Source organism: Rhopalosiphum padi, chromosome 4 (assembly GCF_020882245.1).
Source record: "Rhopalosiphum padi isolate XX-2018 chromosome 4, ASM2088224v1, whole genome shotgun sequence".
Lineage (NCBI taxonomy): Eukaryota > Metazoa > Arthropoda > Insecta > Hemiptera > Aphididae > Rhopalosiphum > Rhopalosiphum padi.
The window spans coordinates 37,582,647-37,604,053 of NC_083600.1; the positions used below are offsets into that span (position 1 = coordinate 37,582,647).

Below are 21,407 nucleotides of genomic sequence, written 5' to 3' on the forward strand. Positions count from 1 at the left end.
CATATTATATTGATATTATCGTATAATACTGTCTTATAAGTTATACTTTACAGTACATTGGTTTTAATTTTTGATCATATAAAATATTTAAATTTACGTTCATTATTTATTTTCAAACATTGTTTTATTATTCGAACAAATCGATTATCCGCACTCCCCTTGCTCGATCCCAATTAGTGCTGATGATCGACGATCCGCTGTACCCGTAAACGCATAAAGTTTGGTTATTATTAAATTATAACAGAATGACCAGTCTTCGTAACGAAAAGTTTATCACTGGTTTATTAGCAATTATGATTAAACACATTAAACACATTAAACACCGTATATATCTGCATAGGGAGCGCGGGATGTTGTCATGAGGTCATTATTCACATCAGCGATCTCAATTTGAACGCCTCGATTTTGAAACTGTGACAGGTGTCGACAAACTGTTTGAATGCTTCGCGATAGTATTCGGCTACGTCGTTGTCTCCGCCGCCGTTCCTGCCGATGTTCAGGCCTAAATACAACATGGCCGAGACCGTGGCCGTCAGACCCGGGTACACGGGCTTCATGGCCGTAAGTCCGGCCAGCGCCGAACTGACACTCGCGGCCACGGTCTGTTCCAGGTAGCCGAGCACAGGTAGGCCGTCGATCTGTTCTCGGTCCCAGGGCCGGGGCGGCGTCGGCAGCGGTCGCTCCGGGCCTCTAACGAGCATCGTGTATTCCGCGTACAGCGTCGGCCGCTGCGAAAACATGCGTTGGCATCGAGACGAGCAGAACGTGTACGCGCGATTCCGGTAGGCGACCATCAGCTCGGGAAGGCCGCGCTTGTATGTCGGATACCACAGGCACGACAGCGCGCACACCGCACAATATTCGGACGAGAGCTTGCACCGGAAGAACGGGTTCCGGGACAGTTGGCGGTCCGTGGTGGCCACCGGATGCGGGTCCGGTGAAATCGGCGCCGCGTCCGCGTACCGGTCCGGATCGCCCATGAACGAAGCCTCGTGTTCCGGACCGCACGTCCAATAGATGTACGGCCGGTACTGTACGGCGGATCGCCTCATGGCCGCCAAGTCGTCGGGCTGGTTCATGCGGCCCCCGTCCATCTTGCACACCGGACACATGTCCAGGTACGTGCTGAGGTTGTATCGGCACTCGCGGCTTGTGAGCGGCACGCCAGACAGCCGGCACGGGCGGTTGTCGCGGACGTCCGTCCGGTATGCGAGCATCGATCGGACGCACGCCGAAGCGGCCGCAGCCATCCCGTCAATGTCGGTGGACGCAAAACCGGAAGCGTTCCCGTACCGGTCTGAAATCCACTGCAGGCCGACGAACGCTTCCGTCCAGGTGTCACGTCTGAGACGCCACAGCGCTGTGTCCTCGTCCGGTCGACCGCCGTCCTCTCGCAGAACGAATACCGTGTGCAGTATAACGCCGGCAGCGTCCAGCAGTTTGAACTGCTTCTCGGTCACCGGGTACCCGTCGATCACGTATCCCCACGTTGTGGCCCGACCGCCAAACGTGGCCGTTACTACCGCTTCCGCAACCGCGTCTTCGGACAACGCGTCTCCCCGTCGTAGCGTGCCCACGGCAGTTTTTGCTACGTCCGTCCACCGATACTCCGTGAGATACGCGTCGACGGCGTCCTCGATACGGATCAGTTGCAGCCCGTACCGCGAGCACAGTTCTTGCGCGCAACGCGACTTCCCGCTTCCGGGCGGCCCGACCACTGCGATCTTCAGTGCGAAACCCGGCGGCGGCGGAATTTTTGACGGTCCGAGCGCGTATTTCAGCGGCTGCCGCGCGAATTCGTCCCTGTTCTCTGGCCCGCCGGCCACGTAGTACACGTACTTGCGGTGCACGACCGGGTGAACGTTCTCCGTGTCTGGACAGAACCGTCGGGTGACCGGATCGGTCGAACCGCGGGCCGCCTGCACCGGACACCACCGACCGAACCGGCTAAGGTGCACTTCGCCCGCGCGCAACATGTCCTCCGAAGTCTCCAAGTCCACGTCGTACGTCGTCTCGAACGGCGCGTCGACGTTAGCCGCTAACACCTCGGCGATGTCACTGAGCGCAGCCGACCGAGAATCCGGTCCTGATACGGTTATCCACGGGATGTTGGACTTTTCGGCAAACTCTCTCATTGCTGTAAGCGTGTCCTTCTCCGCGTCCAAGTATTGCTGAACCATGGTGTCTGGTGGAAATTCAAAACTATCAGAAAAACATTGGGATATCAAGTATTTATCGTTTGGAAATTTGTTGTTAACCATCTCGTCGATTTCGTCCAACGTCTCGAACTCATCCAAATCTAGGAAATCGCTTACGTCCAATCTGTAGTTAATGATAATTTTTTTTTGTTTCAACGTTAGTTCAGAGTACCTGGCCAATAAACCCGATATGGAGGACAGTGTAGACATGCGATAAGACTTGTCCGATTGTTGAGTATCACAAATGGATTTCACAGCGCCCGGTCCTTCTGCTACTGTTTCCGCTACAACCATTGTGATTGCACGCTTTAAACGCATTTTTATTCTGTGAATTTCTTTTTGTTTTATGACCTCCGCTAGTTTTTGCTTAAAAAATATTGATCTGTTTTTAATAGAATTTTGTCTTGTCTCATTGTCACGTGCAATGACCTTGTCGATCAATATATATTGATAATTTAACCAATTTTGAATGACTGATGTTTTGGCGTGTTCTTTTTCAATGTGTTTTTCAGAAATTACTTCAATAATAACATCAGGATTTATTTCATTTTCTTTTAAATACTTTAGCTCTGTCAAATTTTTAGGATAATTTTTATAACATATTCCTTCGGTGGTTTGAAAAAAAACCGAATTCATTTTTAACCAGTCCTCGTAATTCAAGTAAGCACTTTCTTTATCCATATACTTTCTCAAGCTATTAATATAATCCTTTTGTTTTTCAGAAATAAAATATTTATCCACAATCTTCTTAAGCGTCGGTTCCTCGTACATTTTACCCACCATTGGTATATTATTTGGTAAAACGTTGTGTTTAAATACTTTATACGAGTCTACAAGAGTTAAATCAAATTTATCTAATATTTCGTTAATAAAATCTATTGAACTGAGACCAAATGAAAACAGTAAAGATATCTTAGGTTTAGGATAAATTTTTGGGACACTAGTAAACAATGTGTATCTATCAGGATTAGAAAAAAACGTTTTGAAGTCGTTCGACGAGCTCATGTAATAATACCTATTACGATAAACTGCCATGTGCTTTTTAGATCCAATAGAGAGTTTACCATTTGAAAACTTCACGGGACAATAAATGGAAGTATTACCATCATATTTTCCTCTATTAGGTACAGTATTATTGATATCTGATGTGGATACATCGCTTACATTATCTGTCAAAAACCTAAACAAAAAATTATTTAATTAAAATACAATGCATATTTAACAAAAATCAATTATAATTATTATTTTACTTCTTTAGATAGTAATAAGTGTCTTCAATTAAATTTGTCAGCAAATTATATGTTGAGGCGGGTTTGCATATAATGATATTAAAATCCATATATTGGTTTATTTCTTTAGAAATATTGGTTTTTAAAGTATGCCATTGTACGAGAAGATTTTCTGTATATTGATTTAATCGCTCAGTTATTACTGGAACTATTATTCCCATTAAGTGATCGTGACTTATGATGTTAATGTGTTTATGTTCCTCATATTCTGCAGTTTCAATTTCGCCTTCAAAAAAATCATCTTTAGTTTGAGAAATATATAACGAGTTTTCAATTTTGTTGACAAAATCTGGATATTTAATTTTTTCTACTGTCGTTTCATGCCTCATTCCATTTTTCACATTATCTAAGATTTCAATATAGTTATTTCGATAGCTGTTGTTAATTTCTTCATTTGATAATAAAATATTGTGCATTGGATCAGAGTCATGAAAAAATACCATCTGGATAGGATTAAGGTCTTCATCGATTAATTTTTTCACTAATTCAAACTCTAATGGTGCGTTTACTATAATCCAATTTTGGTTTTGTTCGTTTTTTATTTTTACGATATCAACAATAACATTTATTAATTCAGGTTCAATAATGTTTTTGCTTTTAATGAAGTTGTGCCTAAAAATCTTTCTATTTTTTATTGACATATTTTGGAAATATTTATTTAGTCTTTCTGGTTCATTGTATGTACGAATACATACATATAAATCATCTAAGAAATCTATATCATATGATTCAAAGAAGTTTATTAGTTGCGTTTTTTTAATATATTCGTCCACATCTTGATTTTCTAGAATAATTCATAGTTTAAATGAATTATTTATATTTACGTAATTAGTGTAAAAATGAAATAATTTTAATACATTTCTACAGTTTTAAAATATTATTTTAGTAGGTATTTAGTAAATTTAATCAATATTTATTGATATATTGTAATTTTAAACTATAGTACTATACGAATAAAACTTAATAATTGCATTGATTGGTTGATTTATAAAATAATAAAACCACATCAATACAAATTTAAAAGCCACATTATAATATAATATTAATGTGTTAATTAATTATAACATTTGTCAAAAAAAAATATGTTAATTAAAATTGAAACAGGTTTATACTAATAAAATAATTTTTAAATTAAGTTATTTTTTGATAAATGCTGGTATGTTCATTCTAACCGATTTCACTAAAAAGTTTTCCATAAGAATAAAAAATAATATTTACTTTGATTTGAGAAATCTTCATTAGTTTCGTATTCACTTTCGTTGTCTTCAACGCCACCCAAATCAGATCCAACGGCAACACCAAACCGCAGGCGTGTCCAATCAGCAATTGCGTTTCGCATGATGTCGATGTCATTAGTTTGAATTACTTTGGGTCTTATGACCTCTTGTGCAGTTTTTAGTATAGAATCGACGATCGCAATCGTAAAATCGTATTTTACGTCTTCTTCATGTATCTGTATTATTAGGCCAACGTCTATTATGTTATAACCGAATAAATTATGTACAGCCTTTGTAGCTTGGTTCGTCAACGTCTTGGGACCGTAGAACATGGCCCTAATAGGTAGCCCGCGTGTAGGCATTTTCAAAAATTGTCTCGGGTATTTACCAAACGATTGCATCTCATCAGGTCCAGCGAAGTAGTACAATTTTCCCATAAACTTTATACAATAACGGTCGCTGCCCAATATGAATCGACCGTTAGAAAAGTTTACAGGACACAGACGACCGAATTCCGACGTCATACGTAATCGCTCTTTACGTTGTTCGTTTTCGTCGCGTATTTGAGTCGTATCACTAGTGCGCTCCATACTACTTACCACCGTTTCCGCCTCGTTCGATTCCGATTCGAACTCAAACTCGGAACCACCATATGTGTAGTCTTCAGACAAACCAGATTTCGCTTGGATCTCCACGATTTCCGGTAACACCGTATAATGTAACGGCATTGTCATTAATTTCGATTTAATCGTTTCGAATAATTCGTTCACTGGTTTTCTGCCGTCCACGGTTATCACGCATGTAGGATCGAACTGCTTGACTATTTCGTCTATTACTTTTAGCGAATAATTTTCGTAATCTTTAAGATCCAGTTCAATCATTTTCTTGCTTATCGACGACTTATTGTACCAACGTACGCGCATATGATTGTATGCTGTGTTGTGCAAATGTAGTGTTTGCGTAAGATGATCGTGTTCCGTAGTTTCTAAAGTCAATCCGTTATGTATATGGATTAAATCCTGATTACGACAGCTCATATAAATCAATACGTCTGGTGGATTCGTAGTGAACACCGCATTCATTTGTTCACACGCACTCAGTCCAGGATCGTGTCTGTAGTGAAAAAAAAAACAGCTAGTAAGTATCAAAATGTACCCGACGATTATCGTAGCACTCTTAAATGTTTTAGGGATGCAATGTAAAATATGAAAATTGTCCTTCTCTGCAAATTCGAAAGCGATTTGATCAATAGCACGTATAGTGTATAATATATGGAATTAAATAGGTATGTATGCTCCCGCTGACGGTTGACCATATCGTGTTTCTATTACTTATTCGAATAAGCAACACCACTAATGAATAACCGTGACTTACCTGGGCAAGCCGGTCAGCACGTAACCCCGTTCTTGTACGTCGGCCCCACCGATTCCCAAAAGCTCAATGAGCGACGCGGAGGCACTCGCAGCGTTTACCGCTTCGCCGCGCCGCAACGCCAAACCGATTTGGTCTGCCGGCCGGTGGCTGGCGGCCAGCAGCCCGATGGCCGCGGACACGTGGACGCATCCCCAGTGCGTGGACAACATGGCGGCCAGCCGGTCGTCGGCCAAACCGGGTTTGCCGAATATCGCGAACGAAACCGGTTTCCGCTGCAAAAACGCACGGTCCACGTCCTCGCTCCCGTAATAGTCGCCACCCGCCGATCGCACCGGCCGCGTCCACCGGACGGCGGTGGCCGGTGGCTGTCCGGACCGGTGGTCGGCGTCCGCCTCCAGATGCCGAGACCAGTGGACCCTCTCGGTCAGTCCGTAGGTCGACACCACCCGCGGGTACCACTCTTCGTCATCGACCGTCCGCTCGCGTTTGTAGTCGCCCACGCCGAGCTGTATAGCCGGCGACAGCCATACGAACGTGTCCGTCGACATGTTAATTTCCGGGTCCTGTACAAAGAGGAGCGGTGGTTTGATTGACGCAACGTGCACGGATCTTACCAGTCGATTTTCGGAAAATTTATGATTTTAAACGTATATTTTTATCCCACTATTTGTAATAGTGTGGCCGCTGGTCAGGGTTCACGCGAGGAAACGCGAGACTACGATTCGGTTGTTTATAAGATTTATCGTTTATTATACTGTAAGTGAAAAAGTGTTTGAACATCAAATAACCAGAGTAGTGAAACATAATATATTTGCTGTAATTTTATAAAAAAAAAAAAAGCGAGTAGCAAATTCGTATATCACTATATATATTTTGTTTTCGTGAGATTAAATTTAATATTATTATGTTGTTGATTATTACATTAATATAATTTATGATTAATACCATTAGTTATTTGTTGGTAAACACGTAGGAAGTATTTTTTTTTATATAGACGCTTATTTAAACGTAAAATACTTAAATTTAATGACAACGAATACAATAAATTATGTACATAAAGAAACTCTAAAAACAATATCAATAATTTAATAATGGTTTATGTCACACGTTGTCATTGGTGATGGAATAAATTATTCAGTAAAAAAAAAAAAAAAATTACCCTTTAAAAACAATCAAAATTTAATTAACTTGATGTCAATATGAATTTAAATTTTAACTTTCCGACCGTCTATGGCCTATGTTTTCTGAAACGTTTTAAATTCAAGTATATTTATTTTTATTTTCAATGAAACTTATTTAGGTATACATAATATTACAACTCAAGTGCATCTGTAACAGCTGTTTTCAAATTATGGTCTACCTACGCATATTTTGCAGCTTTATTATAAAAAAAAACTTCTTCGACGACAAAATAACAGGGATAGTATGAAAGAAAAAGACAGCTGTCGAAAACCGACAAGTTACTCTTAGACGGCTCAGAGAAGATTATGAAACTAAGCATGTGTACTGCTGTATAGCATAGTATCATACTTGACAGTAATTTGAAAGGTATTACAGATGCACTTCAATTTTAGTACAACCTAGTTTAATTTATATTACATTTTTAATCGACGAATGGTTGGCCGTCTGATAAAAAGAGTAGATGAAATAGATTTTGGATAACTGAGCATGAGAAAAATAGGGCCCTAACTTAAAAACTAACATTTTTCCTTACAATTTTAATAATTTTCTATGTATCTATTAAGTTAAAATACAATATAAGATAATATTATATTTTACAATTCTTTGCTAGGTGTAAATGTACTTATCTGTATAGTTAAGAAGTATAAATTAAATTCTTTTTTCAAGTGTATAAATGAATTTATTAATTTTTAAAAAAGAATTTAGACATGTGCTTCTATATAAACTTTACTTGGTGTATTATGAGATATTTTATAAAAGCAATATATTTTAACGATATATGTAGTAGTGTATTGTATGTGATGACAATATATTGCAGCAGTAAATATGTCGTATAAATTAAAATGTCGTAGGTAGTAAAATATCTTTGCAGTTACCGATGTATTTCAAAGTTCCGGTTTTCGCCGAGTTGTTAGTAGAATTAGATTAGATTTAAGTAACATAATAAGTACCTATGAAAATAAAGTTTAGTGTACTTAAATATCCAGACTCGCGTGCAAGAGGGGTTAGGGTTCAACCTCCTTTCCTTTGCTTTTTTTCCATCTAGGTCATTAACTACTATTGGTTTTACTGGATTAAAAGGAAGTTTATTTATGCAAGACTCCTGAAGTTTAATGTATGATCATAACGCACTCTATAAAGAAATTCTGTTCCCGGGCCAGTAAATTTGTACACAACTGCAAGCATAGTAATAACTCGTGATCTAGTTATTTTATTCGAGTACAATATATTAAATCAATCAAATTCAAAATGACTGTAAAATAAATTAATATAATGATTCTTCGAGTTGCCTTCAACAGACATGATTAAGAATATCTTTGTAGACTATAACGCATAATTTTCAATATTAAATGTAATAAACAATAATTTATTACATTATTATGTGCTGCGATTAGTACGTGTGTAATTAAAAAAATCAAATTAAATAATTATACTATAATGTTTATATTAGTTGTTATTTTCATATTTTTGACACTACAATTATTTTTGTGTTCACGACATTTTTACCGCGACATTATGACGTGAGTTCATACACACGTGTGATTGTATGCAAATATCAATGATTACAATCTCCAAAAACACTTAACAGTACTTACACATTAATAAAAATAAATTTTTAATCATTGCGCGTTGTTAGATGTAATCCTTACTTAAAATAGAGTGTTCCGAAACTTTCAAGGAGTTTCTATATTGCAGAAAATGTAGGGGCGTGTCGAGGGTGTGGGGGACTTTGATGATTATTTATTTATATTTTAACGGGGTATTGCTTATAGACCTATATAAAACCTATATTGTACTCAATTTAAGTATTACCTTTCAAAATCGTTACCTGGCACTGTAAACATTATTTTAGCCCTCTTCTTATATTGGTACATTCTTGAGATTGAATAATGTGTTTTATATATCCTAAGTTGGATTTATTTATTACCAATTAAATAATGAAATAATGTACCAATTAATTTATTAATAATTTTAAATAATTTTTGAAATCGACTCGGAACATTTTTCATACTTTTACGTTAATTACTACTTATTACCTATTTATTCAATAACAAAATGTACAACTTTTTAATTTGTTAAATTTTTTTGTATATACTCTGTAAGTAATTAAGTAACTCATCGAATCGTCAATGCTACTCGTTATTAGTTACAACAACTTGAGTTTATTTTTTCGTTGAAAAGTTTGTACTAGAAATTACAAAGTTTGCTAAAACTAAACACAAACATTTACTAAATAAAGCAATAATAATCTTATGCTTAATAAATTGATAGATAAACTTTGTTTATAAGTTTATAACTACTATTTGTATAGATAGGTATTACACTATTTTAACTATTTATATTGTCGAAAAGTAGGTTAAACTTAATAATTGATCTTACATTAAAATAGACAAAAATATAATATTATACTATGATTTTTTTGTCGAAGCAGTTTTCTTTATAATAATGTATTTACTAGTTAAAATTTCTTATTTCTTTAAAAATATGATTTAATTTCGTTTTCTAAGGTTTATTAGAAAATTTAAAACTAACGGTCATCCTATATACGCATTTTATAATCAAAAGGAATAAATAGCTATGTATTTTTTGTATTATATTATTTTTTAGTGTGATGAAAAAAATAACGATACGAAATACCAAAATTATTTCTATTGATCACATAGTATTCGTTCACGTAGTGGTGTACAACTATTATTATGGCACTTAATTATATAATCAAAAATATATTATTTTATAATATGTAATACGTATTGTGTTGATAATAATTTTATATATTTTTTTTTTTTTGTTCATTTAGGTAATGGCAGAATTGGCTAAAAGCTTTTTGTGATGCTCAAATTGGTCTTCGACACTAATATATATTTTCGCCTATTGGTTATTATAATAACCAATAGGCGAAAATATATAATAATATTCAGCTTAGTTCAGAGGTTCTCAAACTATAAGTTGCGACTCAAAAGTGAATCGCTATTATACTTTTGGTGGGTCACGTAAAGGTTTGAATTATATTTATATATTTTTATAGTATTTAGTATTAAATTTCTACAAAATATATTATATGTAAAAAAAGAAAAGATTTATTTTATGTATAAACACGAGTTTAATATTGTGATACAGTATTTACCGTATAACGGTGTAACTATTGTAACTATATTACGTAGTAGTTAGTAGTTAACTGACTAAAAGTTATCGTAAAGATAGTGTTTTACAACGAAACAAAAAAGTCATAAGTATACGTGTTGGTCACCAACAAAAAAAAAAAAATTAAATTTTTTAAATTTTTTCCAAAATTGATCGTACCGTGAAAAGTTTGGGAACCTCTATTGTTGTTGATACATAGTACATGCCCATCAGGTATATTAGGTTTATGCTTTTGAATAATCAGATATAGAGAGGTTATAGTGTTTGCTATAGAGAATAAGTAAACACGACCACGATCGATATACATTACCATACTTACCTACCTACCCATTATTTGAATACTATAAGCATGTAATAGTTATTGTTTGGGACCTGTCGATAATGACCTGGTCTTTGTTGTTTAATTATTATAAAATATTATTCGGAGTGAGATATACAGTTGAAAATGATGTCAACGGTCCATTTATACCGAATCTATAATAATGATCCAACAAGCGTGACAACCAAACTATCTATAATTCAAATAATATGTTTGAATATTTTGCAATTTTTAAATCGTAATTCGTAGCATGTTTAGTGTTTACGAATCGTTATATCTTATTGTAATATACAAGTGTGTGTGCGTGTGTGTGTGAGAGAGTGTATGTGTAATAATATTATACTATTATAAATTATACTTACATTTTTATTTAATTCGATTTATGACGAAGATTTGGTTCACAAAACCATATCTACTTATAAGTTATATGTTGTCATACATGTTAGGCCTGATTTAATTTTTAAGTATAATTTTTATAACCCTTTTACTCAGTTAAAACACGCAAACAATCGTCTGCAATGGGTTAGACTAATTTACCTTTAAACATATTATGTTTATAACCATAGTGTGGTTTGAAAAAAATAGGTATTACATTTTTTACGGATTAAATTTTTAAAAATATGTATATTATCTTTATAGAAATTGTTGGTCTTTGTTTTTAAGCTATATAATTTTTATAATAATATAATATAATTTATTTTGTTAGGCTTTGTTCTAATTTTAATAATTTGATTATTCGAAACTTTAAATCGTAATACTGCCACTATTGTTCTACCATTATCCGTACAATAATTTATTAATATTAATATTCCAGGTGAATAATTTTGTTGATTGATATTTCAAATTATATTATTAAATTTAAAGCACCCAATTAATTTCTGATTGATGTAGAGCTAAAATTAATTACAAAAAACCTTGTTTTAAATTGAGGTTCTGAACCTGGATTTTCCTAAAACCACTAAAAATAAGGACAACTTTATAATATAATATACCTACCTCTTATTCAATTTCTTAGTAAATCCTTAATTTTAAGTTTTTCTAAAATATAACATCGAGTATTTACAATATCTCAATCACATTTACATAACAAATTGTAATCTCAGAAAGTTTCTATTCAAGACATAATAAATATATTGCTGTATACTAAAAAGGACCTATCTGAAATAACCGCATTACATTACACATATAATTATTATTGTTTACCTGTATAGTACAATACGCAAAGCTGTATTTAAGACTTTGCACCAATCGCCCCTCCCCCAAATAATATTATATTAATTACTTAACCTTCTACATAAGAGACTGACTCTTTATTTAATTTTATTAAATTATATATGTTAAATTGTATATATTATTTAGTATATTTATTTATTGAGAATAGAGTAAAAACGTAAAATATTATACAATAAGAATAAATAAATACTTTTATTGATGTGGCACTACTTTCTAAAATGTGTCGGTGTGTCAACAATACAAAATTGGCATTCTTCCCCAATTCACCTCAAAATACATTTTTGTTTATACGAATACAACATAAAGTACGTTACATTTTGATGTTGTTATGTGGTACATGTCTAAATAAAATAATTTACAATGATATAGGTAGGTACTTCAATAGTTGTACCTTTCTGACGTCGTATAAGCGATTGCTATGCCTACCAATATTAATAATATTATGTATATGTCCGTCTGTGTTTATATTATGATACGGTACGAAAGATGTCGAACACACGCAGGGAATATATGATCGCAGTGGTCATATTTACAGCGAGTAGTGACGGGGGAACAAAATGGACATTAAATTATAGCTGTCCGTAGGGATTTTTTTTTTTTATCGTTGAAGTCAGGTTGAAAACAAAATGGAATTGCTCACAGTAAATTTAGGGTTTTTTCTAATTCAATTTGTGAACTTGTTTTATTTAATACCCTTAGGTTAAAGGAAAAAAACACTAATATTATTTTACTGAGTAAAAAGTAAGTTTCTAAGATTTTAAGAATGATCTCATGCCAAAGCATGGAATCAAAAACAAATCTGTTTTCTGTTTTACTGGTGAAGGCATTTTTAAAGGTATTTACGGCACGCCCGTTAAATTTCTTCAACGATTGGTTCATAAATAATTATTTAAATAAAAACATCTTCTCTAAAGAAGACCGTCGTTAGAAAATCTCACGATAATCGTGTGATCGCATGAAGGTGTTGATTGACAGAAATTCTCATGGTGTATTTGATGTTACAATACGTATGTTTAAAACTAAACGAATTAACAACTTCTATAAGTGCATTTACAAAATTCAAAATAAGATTTCCATTCCATTCACTAACATGAGATCAATGCCAAAGTTTGCTTGTATTAAAAACCCAGAAACACTCTGTATATATAATATATATATATATAAAAAAAAATCATATGCTAGTCACGATAACTATAATACTGCACTTACTGATGACGAGCGATTTGACGTTTTGAACATATCAATTTGCAGCTTCGCCAGAAGCCACTACTGCCAGACACAAATATTATTACTGTTCTTATTATTATTCAAAAAGACAAAAGAGAAACGGATATTGTGTACAATTTATCATTTTGAGAACAGAGAGCGCAATTTATTTTTTATAACAACGTTTAAACATAATAAACGATTAATTTCGTTTTGCCGAGAAACTTGTTCGTTTTATTTGTTTATTTCGCACCACAAGTTTTTTTATACGTATAAAGTTTAATCATTTTTTAAGCCATGTATGTTTATTGTTTTTTTTTTCATATCGTCCCACATGTGTACATAGAGTTTCCGTCCGAGCTGCTACACGTATGGCGCAAAGTAAAACGTTCGGTACAAGTGTGTACCTATAAATGATCAATGTTGCGTGCGCGTTTTAAAGACGTATAAGACCATACGCGAGTAACCGCATACACCTATACGCGCAGTTATTATTATTATTATTTTTCAGTCCGTCGTGTGATTATTGTATGTTATTGCTGTATTATTATTATTTCGAACGGAACGTAATCAATCGATTCAAATAAACAAACGAGTGCGGGAATAAATAAATAATTATATGTGGCTACGATTTTTACGGAACTATCCACTTTTTTTGAGCCAGTATTCTCAGCAAAGGTAAAACGGTCATATTTCACTGAATAATATTAAAATATAATATAATACACGGTCGACTTCGATTCGTATATAAAACGTGTTACATGTTATGTGTTATATAAAACTGCGAATAAAATTATACTAAAAAAATAAAAATAATATCATAAATACAAGAAAATATAGTATATTTTGTTTAATATGAACTTCAAAAAGTATTTTTATATTTTTTAATACAAGTTAAATTTGTCGATATTATTACTCAAACGTTTAAGATAATAAAACTAAAATAACATTGCGCGGGTTATAGCTAATAACAAATATTATTTAAGGGTTCTTATATATTTTTTCAAGTAACAAATTCAGAGATTTATCGATTCTACTGTATTGCAATAATCATCGTTAATTCTTTTACGATTATTGTTTTTTTTTTCTTGGGACAAATTTACCTTGTTAATATACGTATAATGTGTCCGCATTTTATACTTAACGATTAAAACTAGTCAATTTGTATAAAACGAAAAACTCATAAAAAATAAATATATTACACGTATGAAAATTGAATATTTTTAATACTATTTCAATGTGTACAACACGTGTGCTATATATGAAACACTGCAGTTATTCGATTATTATTTACTTATAAATAATGTAAAATGGAAGGCGCTTTTATTAATTTACTTTTAACACATATTATATGCATATTAAAGGCTATGACATTTTTACACTATGATTGCAGTAGTGCAGTGTGTTATCGTACTCGTAATATAATATACATTATTTTATGATATAATTATACTCCTGACACTATAGTATTAAAATATTATGACTATTAAGTCTTAAGTTTGTGTTATAGTTAACAAACATTTAAGTATTCAACATACGAGTACTTAACTAAAAAAATAATATTTTCACAATTATCATCATAACAATACACAGTTTTAACACGTTGAAACTGTTAACACGCTGTTTTAAATTAATTAAAAATTATAGTTGTTCACAAGTTACGACCACGTGCTGTAACGTTAGTATGATTTTTCGTTATTCCGATACATCTTAATTTAATAGTTAAGCATTTTGATACACTCGTTAGTTTAATCAAATAAACCACTTCACGTGGATACGTGAGTTGTTTAAGATGATAACTAGAGTATTGACGAATGGGAAACAGTTTGCTCATAAGGGTTTTATTTTTATTCATTTCACGTCGGGGTGTATTTTGTCGAAAGTTTATCATTTTAAAAATAAAAACACTACAGTTATTTTGCAGTTTGGAATTTTTTTTTCTGGAATTCATAGCACCTAATAATTAAATAATAAAAAAATTGTCAATATCTAATACATAATTTTACTAATATAATCTTTATAATATTATGACGTTTTTAAGTTTTATACAAATAAGATAATATATTGAAGTATACTTCGTTAAATTTCAAAATATTGGCTATATTTTATTTCGTTATTATTCGTAAGATATGTCCAAAAAGTAATTTGTATAATATAAAAATTAGTTTTATCAAATTATTTTTGTTTTTTTTTTATCTAGAATTATATGATGTTTTAGTTCATACACAATTTTTCAGGAAGACAAAAAAAATAGCAGTATAATGTAAAAAAAAAACTTATGTAATTACCATTTTTGCATATTAACAATATATTTTATATAACAATGACAATAATGATAATAAATCCTTTTCCATACTACCTAATAATAATATAGTCCTTTTGTGAGCGGATGGGTTGGAACAGTTACTTAATACAAACAAAATAAATTATTGTTTCCATTTTCCGCCAAAGTACAGGTAAAGTTTCATTATACGGATTTTGATAACCCCTTGTGGTCGACAATATCCACCATTGTAATATTATCAATAATTCGCCGTTCTATTTTAGTTAACTCTGTGGAGATTAAAGAAAACTATTAAATTTATATTTAGTGGTGGGGGGGGGGGGTGGTGGATAAATTAATTTTAGTGATATTAATATTCTAGTAGCACCATTCAGTATTTAATATTTATTGTAATTCTATATGCAATAGAGTAATAAATTTCCTCCTATTTCAATAACTATTATTATTAGAATAATTGTATTGTTTATAATATTTCCGATATTTAATCCCCAATGTATTATTTTTCAAATGATTTTATACTATTGTTTTTTTATAACAATTTATTTTACATTTTATGTATTTTTACAAATTTATACTCTGAAATTTTCTTTTTTAAATAAAACTAATTGGGTCTTGTTTAATTTTCTTAATGGTTTTAAAATAAAATACATGCATAATTAGTATAATATAAAACAAGTATTAAATCAATAATTCTATTATCTTTTAGATGTATATAATGTGTTAAGGGTTTTACTGTAAGGAAAGGGTTGGTTTTGTTGAATAACAGGTTTTCTCATCAGTTAGGTGTCTATATGTTTAGGTTATTATGTATAGGTACATTGTTTGTTTTGCTTTCATTTATCTTAATAATATTAAGCTAATATCACATATTAAAATCTTTAATATTGCGGGCAAAAGTTTAGCTAGTACGAAATAAAAATTTTAGGCATTGTGAAGTAAACTGATTTAGAAAAGTTTATTTGAATTCCTTACACAAAAATAAAATTATATTTATTCATTTTATTAGAAATCTTTATAATTCAATCGATCAACCTTACTGGCATCGTAAAACCTGTCAGCGCTATTATTATTTATTTTTTATTGTGTGTAAATATTAATAATTCAATATTAGATTCGATAGATTACTTGGATTATAATTTATAAACTACAATAGCAAATGTGAGTAGGTAGTTCAAACCAATATTAACAGACGTTTGTTGTAGGTACTTGGATCATAATATTTAAGCACATACTTGCATGGTATTATTGTTCAATCAATGTTAATTGACGTGTTTGAAAAAAAAATCAAACTCATTAACTGCGTATTCAATTAGTAAATAAAACAATAAATATATTAGACAGATTGAAAAACAGCTAATTTATGACTCAAAGTTATAATATATAGTGATTGGATAAACTATAAATAAAATATAATATTATATGAATATGAAAATATGGTTTTTTATTGATAAGTATTGAAAATTACCAATTATAGTGTATTATTGTTTAGAACTTGAAATTAAAATAAATTGGTTTTGCAAATATATTTCAAAAGATTTCATTGTTAATGTTATTAAATAATGAGTATAATGCACTAACTAGTGAATAGCGATATAGGTCAGTAATATCACTGATTGCAGATTACAATATTGTGTACAATGGTTTAGAACAATATATATGTTAGCTATTCAGGGCAATGTATATTTTAATTTATATGTTTGTTATAAGAAAAATCATCACTCATCAAAAACTAAATATGCGTTAGTAATGGATCGTATACCGATAAAATTATTAATATAAAATATCATAATAATGTTTTCTTTAAGTTTCTTGTTTGTATGATAAGTAATTGGCAAATAAAGATACTCGAGCATTACTTATTTATATACAATTGTTGGTTGATTAAGTAAATAATAATATAATGTCTGTATTATTGTATTATAATTTTGTTTAATAGTTAGGAAAATGTAGTAGTGACTATATTGTATCTTAATTTGGTCACGGTCGATCGTATTATTTAATGTACAATTGAAGTATTATGCATTGTGGTATAAAAACTTTTATATTGTTAAAAACATTATATTTATCATGAAATTGAAATATTTATAATGAGACGAAGGTATTCAAAATAACTAGCATACTTGAGGATTACTAAGTTTTTAATATTTTTAACGTATCTAAATGCAATGTCAGGTTTCGATAAACTTTTATAAAATTTGAATTTCAAACTGTCACCGTGTCACGTAGCTCTTGAATTATTAACCGAACTTTAGTCGGAATAAGAAGTTCGATTGAAAGTAAAGAAAATAATATAATATATAATATCTTAGTATGTATGTATTCGACCACAGCTTGTAAACGGCGCATGCCCGATATTTTCTCTTAAATGGATTATTTTTGTTAGCATATGTACATAGGTACGTGAATGTAAAAAAACAAAACTTGACGTTGTTTACGCGTCGTTTGCTTTGGTTACTTATTATTTTTTCTCGGACTAACGATAGATTCGTGTTTGCGAAAAAAAAAAGTCCGTTTGGATAGGGTAAGGTCGGAGCGCCTTTATAAAGTGGTATAGGTATACTTATAAATCTCGCCATAATGCGTGTCTTTTGAGCCGAAAACCGAATTTGCCGCAACGAATATAACAACACGTATAAGATCTTTGTTGTATGGCGGTGCTCACCTGCTCGTTTTTTCGTTTATTTATTTTTCTCGTCCACATTCAAGTTATTGTGTGCGCACGTGTGTGTGTGTGTGTGTATGTTTATTTGTTCGCCGGTGTACGCGTCAACGTAACCCGAAGAAATATGAAAACTTCTCGTTCGCCAGACGGGAATTTATACTTTCCGCCGGTTGTATCATGTGTACACGTCTCGCTACTACTGCATTATGCATTCATACCCGCCGTCTTTCCACTTTTCCGACAACGCACACACACACACACACATACATCACATGTCCCTGACGTATATCATCATTATGGTCTTACAAACATGCATTATATATTTATATATTTACTAAGACTTAATGCTGACCATTGCGTGGCACTCGCACATATTATTATGAACTAAGACGACAAATCCGATGAAATACTCGTCGTCAACGCTACATTATCAATCTAATACACCCACACTATTTATCCTTCCCTTTCCCCCTTTACCCGCACGTCATCTCGTAAATTCGGTTCGGCATTTATAAGTTATCATAATTAAATTCAACTCTATTGAGACTGTAACGACTATATACAGCGTACTACGACAGTCGTAGATACAATCGTTACATAAAATATAGGTATATTATAGGTATCATTGATTATAAATAAATACCATGGGGCCGAGTATAGAGCAAGTGAGTGGGGACTCAGAACTCTGTTGACTTCGATTATGGAAATTAAATTACGAAACATTTCCCGAAATAGTTATATTAATTTTACAAATAATTATAAATACTTGCACGTTGCACTAGCTGACTACTAGCGTTCGGTGAGAAATCTGCCAGAACTAAGCGGGAGCCGCAGCGCTGTGTAGCGGTATTCGCCCTCGTCGCGTAGATTAATTATGTGCTACAGTGAACAATTCAGCAATATATAATATTAATAATCCATGATTATACCTGGAAAATATGTAATCATAAAAGCAGCGAAAGTACCTGCTAGTAAAATTGGTAAAAGTACGTAACATATCTAGTCAAACAGACCTGCAAAATAACATTTAATTTTTGTAGGTAATGAGGTACTTTGTCAGCTGCACGTTGTTTTACTATCGATGTCAGAGGCGTTAACAGAATTTGTTATTGGGGGAGGGGGGATATATGAACATTTATTAAAAAGTGAGCCATGGAGCTAAGCCCTCACACCCTCTTGCTTATAAAAAACAACATACATTAAATTATAATACATTATTTGTCTGTTAATCTTGTAATCTGTATATAAACAAAGTGTATTGATGCAATACACCTTGATACGAATATTGTAAAAAATTATAACAAGTCAAAAAAATATTTTGATTATATTTATTTATTTTATGTTTGATTATCATCACTAAATATCAGTTAAACAGGAAACTCTAAATTATATATATATAAAAAAAAAAAGATCATGGGGGATGTATCCCCAATGCCCCTCCCCTCCCGATTCAATGGTTAAGACATGCATTTTGTTGTTTTTGAATTATTATTAATAATCATAATAAATAATAATAATATATATATTATTTTTATATCATTTAATTCATAAATTAATTTCACAATTTAATGAATAAAATATCAAATGTTTATCGTTTAAGGTATACATGTTTAGTGATTCCCTGATTTTATTACTTGATGTTTTTTTTTTTACTTGTAACTCATTTTTGGAATTGGAATTAATAAAATTTTCAGCTATAATTTAATATTTAAATAAAAATCTTAGGAAGTCATTTAAAGAGTGTAATATACTTCAAAACCCATATCTATTTTATATATAGTACTGTGATCTATACATGGATATATTATTACAATTGCAAATGTGAAAAGTAGAGGATAGTACAGATATATTATTATGCAAATATATAATAATGTAATGTGCTATATATTATTCCTTATCCAGTACTTTTTTGGGTCATTAAAGTTCGAGCCCTATTGATATGAGGTATCAAAATAGTATATCACTTGAGCTTTGGTGCTCGATCGATATTGAAGGTTGAGAAGACATTCGGCACGGTTGTAACATAGTACCCAGGGTATACACGCAGTACGTTTTATAATAATACTATACTACAACGGGGTGTATGCAAGTTAGAAAATTTTTTTTATTTAGTTTTGAATTTACTGTATTTATGAGTAGTTGCTGCTCACCACGACGCCGAATGCGGTGAAAACTTTATCCCAGCGCCTGTGGTATTCCGTGTGTAATAATAAATTAACACCGTATACTCAAGAAGTCCCATTATATCTTCCCGGAAAGTCATATATATGCATACTATATTGCATAATAATATGCAAGTTTTATGCGCGATTTATTATATCAAAATTCAGTAACATTTAGTTCTGGTAGAAACCTTCCTCGGGCGTGCATAAAGTATACATATACACACCCAAAATGTGTTCGCTACTATTATAGTATAATGGCAAGTGTTTGAAGTAAATTCGTCACGTGTAATATATTACCATATAGTTATTTTGTCCGTAGTTATTAACAGAGTAAAAATTACATCTTACCATCTCGACACTCACGTCGTATTTCTTATAGACGTATAAATATATAATATGACGTGTATTCATGGTCGCAAATAACATTTCAAATTTGAGGACTGATGGTTTGGATATATAAAGTGTTCTGTATCATATTACTTATTAAAATAACAGAAAAATAGACCAAACTGGATAATTAATAAGATATTTATTTATATAATAACTACTAAGTAATAATAAATACTAGGTATATTATATGGCGTACATCATAAATATCCAAGATGCTGATTGGTATCTACATAATTTATTTTAGTGAGTGAATTGGTTTTATAAACTATATTTATTAAAATAAATTTCATTTTTTTTCTCTATGACAGTTATTGAGTATAACAATTATTGTATATCAATTTTAAATTATAATATAATATACTTTCACAACTTAATAAAATATTTTTAAGAGAATTTCATTTTTTTTTCGGGATCTTGAACCGTTAAAGCGCCCTTATTTTCTTATTTACGCTTACATTTAAGTACCTATTTAATGTCGACTAGTTTATTATTAAGTTATTCGATATGAAATATTACATTTTGAAATTTGTTTATCTTAATATTATTACTACTTGTGAGACTGTCTGGTTTTTTTTTATGATCAAAATCGTACACATTAATATAGGTATTCAAATAACGGTTATTAAAATGGGATATATAACAATATCTTATCGAATAATTTATGAACAAAATATTAACGGAAAAATAAAATTACAATAACTTTAAATAATCGGTTGTGATAATATTGCGAGTTACGGTATTTTAAGT

At 32.1% G+C, this 21,407-nt stretch overlaps 1 protein-coding gene across 1 annotated transcript; it reads right to left on the reverse strand.

The window, feature by feature from the left end:
- Positions 1–250: 250 nt before the first annotated feature.
- On the reverse strand, positions 251–5,786 carry LOC132929748 (adenylate kinase 9-like). Its single transcript, XM_060995305.1, has 3 exons — positions 4,706–5,786; positions 3,449–4,271; positions 251–3,378 (listed from the first exon to the last, which is right to left on the reverse strand). Exons 1-3 carry the CDS (start codon positions 5,784–5,786, stop codon positions 372–374), a joined length of 4,911 nt encoding a protein of 1,636 aa, XP_060851288.1. The 3' UTR covers positions 251–371.
- Positions 5,787–21,407: the final 15,621 nt, after the last annotated feature.